The sequence below is a fragment of the Dipodomys ordii genome, unplaced genomic scaffold, assembly GCF_000151885.1.
Source record: "Dipodomys ordii isolate 6190 unplaced genomic scaffold, Dord_2.0 Scaffold48, whole genome shotgun sequence".
Taxonomy (NCBI): Eukaryota; Metazoa; Chordata; class Mammalia; order Rodentia; family Heteromyidae; genus Dipodomys; species Dipodomys ordii.
This window is the reverse complement of record NW_012267264.1, coordinates 938,156-947,881: the sequence shown is the minus strand read 5'-3', so window position 1 is coordinate 947,881 and position 9,726 is coordinate 938,156. Positions and strand designations below refer to the sequence as shown.

The following is a 9,726-nucleotide window of genomic DNA, read 5'->3' as shown; positions in this document are numbered from 1 at the left end:
CAGCTCTTCAGCTCAAGGCGAGCGCTCTACCACTTGAGCTACAGCGCCACTTCCGGTTTTCTGGTGGTTTATTGGAGATAGGAGTCTCATGGTCTTTCCTGCCGGGGCTGGCTTTGAACCGCGATCCTCAGATCTCAGCCTCCTGAGTAGCTAGGATTACAGGCGTGAGCCACCAGCGCCCGGCTTTGTACAATTTCTTTTGCATATGACTCCTCTTGAAATGTTGACAGAACTTGCTAGTGTATTATTAAATTAGTGGCTTCAGAGAAAGGATACACAGACTTAAAAAATAAGTAACATAGAGGATCACAAGTTTTATATTGAAAAGTTTATTAAGCAGTGTCTGCCTGGGGGCCCATGGACTGGCCTGCGTTTAAATTGTGCAATATTTTATATTCAATAAATCCAGATTATCAGCGTTGCAGAATAGCTGGCCAGCTTCTATTGGAGTTGTCTTGTTTTGTTTTTAGATGTTTTGCATTGATTTAAGATAGACTAGGAGCCAGGTACCGGTGTGTCACATCGGTAATCCTAACTCAGGAGGTTGAGATCTGAAGACCACAGTTCAAAGCCATCCCAGGCAACAAAGTCCATGAAACTCTTATCTCCAATTAGCTATCAAAAAGCCAGATGTGGACCTGTGACTCAAATGGTACAGTACTAGCCTTGAGCAAAGTAGTTCAGGGATGACACCCCCAGGAGTTTGTTTAAGCCTCATGACTCCACTGTCCTCCCCTTCTCTTTCCCTCCCCACTCACATACAAAGATACACTAGGAAGGTCCTAAAGTAGTTTTTAGACCAAAATGGTTGGAGGAGACTAAAAAGCAAGCTGCTAAATCAACATCACTCCAAGGATGAGTTATAGCCTAACTCTGGGTGTTTTTATTGTCCACCTAGATGATCTTTCCCATGCTTTGTTTACTGTTTTTGAATTCCTGCTTTTCACTCTCCTCTGACCCCTCTGATTTTAACTAGATTTAACTGTACCCCATCATTCCCACTTTCTAGCTATAATACCTCTTCTAGCTCTCCTCCTCAGTCCAGCAGCCCTTCAGCCCGACCCATCTTACAATCTGTTACCCCTGCAAGGTTTTCATTTTCCTTTCCCTCCCTTGTCCTTATTTCCTTACAGATCCCAGATCAGTCTTGTTATTCTCACTTCCTCATAGATGTCTCTTTCAGTTTCTCCTACTCACCTTGCTAAATACAGCTTTATACCAACTCCATGCCCAAACTGGCTGCTGAATTTCGATTCTTCGGGAGAAAACCACATGACATACTAACCAGTCCCAGCTCAAAGTCATTATCCCAAGCCTGGAAATCACAGCCTACATTTCCCCAGTCTATTCACTCTATTTCATGCCTCCTAATGACCCAGCTTCCTAGCATTTACCATTTACCTAGCAGCTTCTCTCCTTGTTACTATCTAGACTCAGCAGCCCAGCTTTACTAGATCCCATCTCATCTACCCAAGGATGTTTTTCCTACATTATTCATTTCATCCTCATACTAGGATTGTTCCCACCAGCACCAAATGCACTAAGAATAGTGTTATTTCTTTCATTTTAAACAGAACAAGAACTGGGAATGTGGCTTCGTGGTGCTTGCCTAGCATGCATGAGGCCCTGAGTTCATATTCTTCTCTACTACATAAACAAAAAATTAATGAAATTAATAAAAAAATTGTAAAAAAAACTTTTTTTATGACAGTCCTGAGGCTTGGGGCCAAGGCACTTGCTTTTAGCTTTTTAGACTCTAGGTTGCTGCTCTTATCACTTGAGCCATACCTCCACTCCCAGCTTTTTGGTGGTTCATTGGAGATGAGTTTCCCTGACTTTCCTGCCTGGGCTGGCTTCAAATCACAATCCTCAGATCTCCGCCTCCTCAGTAACTAGAATTACAGACATTAGCCAACAGGACCTGGCCACAAAATCTTTTTCTTGATCTAACTGTCCCATCTACTCCATTTTACGCCTTTACAGGAAACTTAAAGAGAGTTTCAAATTAATTTTTATTAGCATACATTAGTTATTGAGGGGATATTTTTTTCTTCCTAAAATTAAAAAAATAAATTTTGTCTGGGACACAACTGGGCATCTAATACTTCATTCATTGGCTCTACCACCTGAGCCATGCTTCCAGCCCACAAGGGGTATTTTATTGTGGCATTTTCGCAAATGTATGCAATGTATTCCAATCCCTGATAACTTGCCTTCTTTCCTAATTCAATTTCAAGAGGGTTTACTGTTTGTTGTTGTTGATGATGATGATGATGATGATTGTGGGGCTTGAAATCTGGGTCTGGGCGCTGTCCCTCAGTGCTTCAGCTCAAGGCTAGCACTCTACCACTTGAGCCACAGCGCCACTTCCAGCACTTTACCACTGAGCCACCTTCCCAGCCCTAACTTCTATTTTTATACTCACCAAAAAATATTTCAACAATTTCCTCTTATTAGCCTTTAATTCTCATTAGCCCAACTCCTTCTCTTTAGAACCCATACTCCTAAGAAAGCCAAATTTCTTATCTCTTATTCTCACTTGAGCCTTGAAATCAGATTTTTCATGCACTATTGCACTGAACCTACCAAAAAGTTTCCACACTGCTCAAGCCTGTGGCCATTAAAGTCTGGTCCCACTGTGAGCAGCATAGTCCTTATATGGTTACCCTCTTCTCCTGGAAACACTTTTTTCATTTGGCTTCTAGGATTCTCCGGGCCTTCCTCCTCCCCACTAATTTTCTTTTCAGTGCTTTTCAGTGCTGATTTATTATGGACACTTGTCCATCATCTTTGAGAATTAGAAATTTCTAGACTTAGTCATTGGATTTCTTCTATCAGTAAAATTCATGGACTTCATCTCATATATATTACAATTACTCCAAAAGTTACACATCTAGTCCAGATCACTAGAAATCCCTAGAAACCATAGAAATGCCCAGTTTGGATCTTCTTTTCAATGTCTAATAGAATCTCAACATGACCAAGGTAATTTCTCAATATCATCTCAGAACACTTATTCTCTCATCCTTATCAATGCCAGCTTCATTATTCTACTTGTTTAGAACCTGAAGTTATTCTTCACCCCCCCATCTCTCTACCTATTTCCAACCCAGCAGGAAATCATTTTAAGCTACTTTTAAAATATATTCAGAATGTGACACTGCTCACTACTTTGACTGCTACTACCTGGACCAAATCATCACGACCATTCACGAAAATTGTTGAAAAAGTCTCTTTAATACCCTTCCAGCTTCAAACCTTACCTTTCTATATTCAAAATCTTCCTAAGTTTTCCCATCTATATTAGGGTAATAGGTCTGTAACAGGTAAACTTTAGTACATCAATAGCATGAAACAACTGATGAACATTTTACTACTTACCCACAAAAAGTCTAAAATTGGTGTTCATGGTAAGTAAATGATACTTTTAACAGGAATTTGGGTCCCTTCTATCCTATGGCTCTGCTGTCTGCAATACATGAGTTATAGAGTGGTCATCAAAAGAGAAAAAACTTGGAAAATTACATATGACAGGCTTGTGTGGCCAGTAATGGAAGAAGTGAACATCATATCTGTGGTCTTCCTTGGTCATAGCTAAATCGTGCTGCAAGGGGATGTTGGGAAATGTAGTCATCTTCATTAACAGGATCATAAGAAACCAGTTTGGTAAACAGCTAGTATCTTCCATACCATCTCACAGTAAAAACTAAAAGTCCTTGCCCTACATGATGGCTTCCCTCCAACCATATATCATCTCCTCCTCTACTCACTTCTGTACTAGAGCCACACCTGCTCCCAACTCCAAAATATGCTCCCAGCTCCAAGTCTTTGCCTTTGCTGTTCCCTTTTCTCAGAATGTTCTTCACCATCTTCATACATTTGCCCAAGAGTCCTCTCTCATGAGCCCTCCATAGTTACCCCTTTCCTTTCTTTCATTTTTCTTTTCCTTTCCCTTTCCTACCCTCCCCTTCCTTTCCCATCCCCTTCCTTTTCTTTCTTTCTGTGCTAATACTAGAGCTTAAACACAGGGTCAGGGTGCTGCCCTTAGCCTTTTTACTCAAGGTTACCATTTAAACCACAGTTAAATTTCTGGCTTTTTGGTGGTTAATTGAGACAAGAGTCTCACAGAATTTGTTGCCTGGGCTGGCTGAGAACCATGATCCTCAGATCTCAGCCTCTTAGTAGCTAGGATCACAGGTGTAAGCCACTGATGCCTGGCTCCTAATACCCTTATTTTGTGAATCTTTATTTTTATTATAAAAGTGATGTACAGAGGGATTACAGTTATATGTCAGGTAATGAATTCATTTCTTTTTGGACAATGTCACCCTTTCCCTCACTCTCTCAGTTTTTCCCTCCTGGCCCCAACCACAAGTTGTATAGTTCATTTTCAACATAGTATCTAGTGCATAGCACTGCTGCATTTGTTCACCGTTTTCTCTCCATTTCTGTGTCCCCTCTTATTCTAGCTACCCTTTTGAAGATGGCAATATCACCTCAATAGCCCATTTCCGGTTCTTTCTCTACCTTGTTTTTACTCTTTAGCACCTATCACTAACTCCTCTTTTGCTATTTAAATTGCTCTCTGTGTCTTCTCACCTACCCCTACAAACCAGAACAACCACCAACAAACATCACAACAGAGCCTAATCCTTTGTGTTTACTGCTGCATCTATAGAGCTTAGCCCTGGATCTGGCACAGAGGACACAATACATTTATTTGTAGAGTATTTGATATTACCACATGAGAAGAGCTGAGAAATTTGGAGAATAGCAGCCTTTTGTGGTTGACACCATAATGCCTGCCACAAGAAGTCCCTCAATGCTGCACTCAGAGCCTGCTCTCAGGGCTAGATGGCCAGGTGTGCAGTTAAAGGCACCCTTTCTTCCCCACCCACCTTCTTTTATTTATTTATTTATTTTGATGCTGGTACTAGGGCTCAAACTCAAGGTCTGAGCATTGTCCCTTAGCTTTTTTGCTCAAGGCTGGTACTTTATCACTTCAGTCACAACTCCACTTCCAGCTTTTTTGATGGTTAATTAGAGGTAAGAGTTTCACAGACTATCCTTGCTAGGCTGGCTTTGAACCATGATACTCACATCTCAGTCTCCTGAGTAGCTATGATTTCAAGCATGAGCCACCAGCACCCAACATGGGCACCATTTCTTAAGAGTGCTACCCCCCTAAGTCCTTTTCCTCTGCTACCTCTGCTGCCTACTCTAACTCTAGCACTCCCATGGGACCTAACATGTTTTTTTTTATCCCCTCCTGCTAAAATCTATGCATCTTGAGCATTTGCAGTTTTTCCTCAAGGCAGTTTCTTGGGAAGCATATACTCATAGGCCAGAAAGGTCTACTATATATTTCTATCTTTATTTAGTTACTTGGCAATATGGTGTTTGAACTCAGGACTCCAGGCCTACTAGACAGGCACTTTACTGATGAATCCTCTTTTTGCACTGGTTTTTTGTTTGTTTGTTTGTTTTTTGGTCAGTCCTGGGGCTTGAACTTGGGCCTGGATGCTGTCCCTCAGCTCTTCAGCTCAAGGCGAGTACTCTACCACTTGAGCCACAGTGCCACTTCCAGTTTTCTGGTGGTTAATTGGAGATAAGAGTCTCATGGACTTTCCTGCCCGGGCTGGTTTTGAACTGTGATCCTCAGATCTCAGCCTCCTGAGTAGCTAGGATTACAGGCATGAGCCAACTGCACCAGGATTATTTGGGACTTCTTTAGATCAGCTTGAGTCATACCTTTCTATGAAGCCCTCTCTGGTTATCACCAAGTATCCCTATCTATACCTTATTTGAATATCCCAAGCAATAGTTGTCAGTCTTTATCTTGGCACTGAAAAGCAAACTAATTAACTTTGGACATAACTCTTTTGTGAGCCTACTATTTGTCTCAACTAGATTTATAGAACCTTTATGTGCTAAGAACTTAGTTTTTTTTTTTAATTCCATTTGTGTTAATGGATAGTTGCTTTAATTCCATAACACTAAAATGAATAGGTGAATAGAATCTGTGTTTCTCTTAAAAGGGATGTACAACAGATTCCACCTATTCAGTTCACCTAACACTGTTTTAGCATTCGCAGCAGATAGAAAGGATAAGAAAGATGCCTATTTCAGCACTTCGTCTAAAACAGATGGGTAAGCAACTTTGCGTGGCAAAAACGTCCAGTGTACTGAAGATACAAAGTACTACGAAGGCAGATAAGGGAAGTAGTAGTATGCTCAATGGAATCAGGAAAGGATTCTGCGGGTCCTAATGGCTTTTCTTATATAGAAAAGCCGGGAAAGCACCTATTTCAAGCAAAGGAACAAAGCCCATGCACTTGTGAAAAGATAGGCAGTCGAGAACGCGGCGGCCGTACGTACACGAGGGGGCGTGGCGGGAAACAAAACTGATAGAGGAGAGCCAGACTGCAGAGTTTCCTGCACAGGCGGATAAAGTCAGCTTATTTCTGGCCGGAAAGTAATACAGTAATCCGAGAAGCTGGGTGGAGGCAGAGTCACTCGCTGTGAATGAAGACGTGGCGGCCAAGCGGCCGCGCCCACACGCAGCCGGAGCAGGGGCTGGAGCCCGCCATCCGCACACGCTCCTAGACCAGGGTTGGGCGGGAATCCGGTCCACGCAATTCAGCGCGCTCTCGGGGACGTGGCGCTTTCCAGCCAATCCCGGCTACGTGGTCGGGGGACCAATGGATGTCCGGGAAAGATACGCGTCAGCGGCGAGTTTAGTGATTATTGGTCAGAAGGATGCTGACAAGGCGGATGGGGGCGGGGAGAAGAGTCGTTTCCGGCAGGGCGGTGCTTGCGCGCGGGAGCCCAGCCGGTGGGTGATCAGCCGCCACGGTGTTCTCTTACTGTGGGGCTCAGGGGAAAAGGTAAGTACGGTGGTGCCCACCTGCTTCGCCGCCGTGCCCTTCATTCGCTTGTCTTTGTCTCTTGGCCTTGCTCCCAGCGTGGCTTGGGCCCTCCTTACTCGGGGCGCGCGTTCTCCGGGCGCTGGGGTCCCGGGCCTGAGGCCTTTCGCAACGCCAGGGCCCTCGGCTCGCAGCCTGGGAGGAAGGCCCGGGCTGGCCCACTGGCACGCGCAGAGAAGCGGGGCTGCGCCCTCCCGAAATCCTGGCTCCTGGCTTGGCGCCGTGGAGGGCACTGTTGTGTGCCTTTCTTGCTTGTGTCTTTTTCTCCGTCCCAGAGCTCCTCCATTCAGAGACCCCCTCTGATTGTAGGGTCACTAAGCCTTTTGAAGGTCGGAGGACCGTGGAGGAGCGTTATTGCAGCAGCTTCGCGCCACCTCCCACTCACTGGGCTGGCTTGTATCTGCGGGCCCCACCCCAAAGGCCACATCTCGCGATTAGGGTGCTTCTGCCAACACAGTTGTGTTCGCTGACTTCAGGGAAAGCGGGAGGGAGAACGAATGGAGACCTCAGATCCTATGTTTAAAACACCTCCCATAATTTTAAAGAGAAGCTGGGAATGTGAAGCCTCTGACTGCATTCTTAAATCAGCAATCTGGAACAGTTCTGAAAGGTTTATAGGGAGAAATGGTTTCTTTGATTTGTTGCTTCTAACTCCACATCTTAGTTCTGACCTTGTGTGTTTGTGTATGTGTGTTTGTATATGTGTGTGCGCGCGCGCGTGCTAGTACTGAGGATTGAACTCGGGCTCTTGCGTCTTTAGCATTTTTGCTCAAAGCTGCCGCTCTACCACTTGAGCCACACCTCTGCTTGTGAGTTGGCTTTCTTCTCCCACATACCCCCACCCCCTGGTTAATTGGAGATGAGAGACTTTGGATTTCTCTGCATGGGCTGGATTCTAACCTCTAAAGATCTCAGCTTCCTGGTAGCTAGGATTACAAGTGTGAGCCACAAGTGCCTGGATAGTTGACTTTTTAGCACGCAGAAAGAAGTAAAACTTGTCTACAACTTCCATAATTAAGAACTGACTGGATTGCCCATTTGGGAATTTTCTTTGGTACCAAGACAAAAACTCCTAAGTATATATTAAAAAGCCCCAGAAAAGTAAGATTATTGTTTTTTTTTTCGTTTTGTTTTGTTTGTGCAGTCCTGGGGCTTGAACTCAGGACCTGGGACCTCTCCTGAGCCTTTTTGTGCCAAGGCTAGCAATCTGCCACTTGAATCACAGCTCCAGTTCTGGGTTTTTGCTGCTTGGCTGACTTGAAGCCATGATCCTCAAATCTGAACTTTCTTAGTCGTTAGGATTACAGACATGAGCCACCAGCACCTGGCCACCAAGAGTTTTTGAGAATTGAATTGTATTTATGTCTTGTTTTGTGCCTTGAAGACTGCATTAATGAACCGTGATGAGATTACTTCTAACTTTTTTTTTTTTTTTGGTCCGGTTGTGGGGCCTGAACTCTGGGTCTGGGCGCTGTCCCTCAGCTCTTCAGCTCAAGGCTAGTGCTCTACCACTTGAGCCACAGCGCCACTTCCGGTTTTCTGGTGGTTTATTGGAGATAGGAGTCTCACGGTCTCTCCTGCCCCGGCTGGCTTTGAACCGCCATCTTCAGATCTCAGCCTCCTGAGTAGCTAGGATTATAGGCGTGAGCCACCAGCGCCCGGCCCTCCCTAGAACTTTTGATGGCTTTCTTTCTGCGGGGTTGGGGGTGCCAAGAGGGAGAAGCTGAACTATAGGGCTAAGTGAAGCTGAATTTTCCCTGAGGCTGCAGACTTTCTTTCTCCATACTCTAAGCCTTCAAATTCTTTATTCATTCAACATGCATTCATGAAGTACCCCCTACATATTAACCTAAGAGAGTCCCTATGGTGGTGGGGTAACTGAATTCCCCCTGTTATTGTTGCTAGTACTAAGGCTTGGACTCCAGCCTGAAGCTCTTGCTTAGCATTTTTGCTCAAGGCTGGTGCTTGTGCTATACTTCAACTTCCAAGTTTTTGCTGGTTAACTGGAGATAAGGGTTGCTTGGATTTGCCTGCCCAGACTGGCTTTGATCTGTGATTCTCAGATCTTAGCCTCATAAGTAGCTAGTTAGAGATGTGAACCAACAGTGCCATGCAAGTTCCCTCCTCTTTCTCTTCCTCCTCCTCTTCCTCCTTCTCCTTTTGTCAGTACTGGTGTTTGAACTCACATTGGCTTGCTTGCTTGGCTGGAGCTCTACCACTTCAGACATGCCTCCAGCCCTACTTTTTGATGGTTACTTTGGGGATGGACTCTCAAGGAATTTTCTTCATGGACTGGTGTTGTACTGCAATCTTCTGGATCTCAGCCTCCTGAGTAGCTAGGATTATAGGCATGAGCTATCAGTGCCTGCTAATTTAGGTTTTCCAATGTAAACTATTCTGAATGAACTTCTCTTTGAGAGACATAATTAACAACTATTAACCATTATTAGCAAGAGGCCTTTATTAAAAATTGACAGTTTAAGCCTGGCGCTGGTAGCTCATGCCTGTAATCCTAGCTACTCAGGAGGTTGAGATTGAGGATCATGGTTCAAAGCCAGCCAGGGCAGGAAAGTCCATGAGACTCTTATCTCCAATAAACCACCCAAAACCCGGAAGTGGTGCTAAGGCTCAAGTGGTAGAACTCTAGCCTTGAGCTGAAATGCTGAGGGACAGAGCCCAGGGCCAGAGTTCAAGTCCCATGACCAAAAAAAAAAAAAAAAAAAGACAGTTTAAACAATTAAAATAAGTGCAGTGTTTCCTCCATTGGCAGTTTTATTTTTTGAAGTTTCAATTACCTGCA

At 44.3% G+C, this 9,726-nt stretch overlaps 2 protein-coding genes across 3 annotated transcripts in view; both read left to right on the top strand.

The window, feature by feature from the left end:
- The window catches only part of Fam71f1 (family with sequence similarity 71, member F1), a 22,074-nt gene extending 14,678 nt beyond the window's left edge, over positions 1 to 7,396 (top strand). Inside the window, exons 7-8 of the mRNA XM_013019905.1 lie at positions 6,607 to 6,887; positions 7,202 to 7,396. Of these exons, the coding sequence (XP_012875359.1) occupies positions 6,607 to 6,887; positions 7,202 to 7,396 (476 nt within the window). The remainder of the gene's footprint in view (positions 1 to 6,606; positions 6,888 to 7,201) is intronic.
- Positions 6,747 to 9,726, top strand: part of Calu (calumenin) — a 25,969-nt gene continuing 22,989 nt past the window's right edge. Inside the window, exon 1 of one of the 2 annotated variants that reach the window (XM_013020012.1) lies at positions 6,747 to 6,887. The gene's annotated coding sequence lies outside the window, so the exon portion shown is untranslated. The remainder of the gene's footprint in view (positions 6,888 to 9,726) is intronic. The other variant, XM_013020013.1, reaches the window with a different exon arrangement.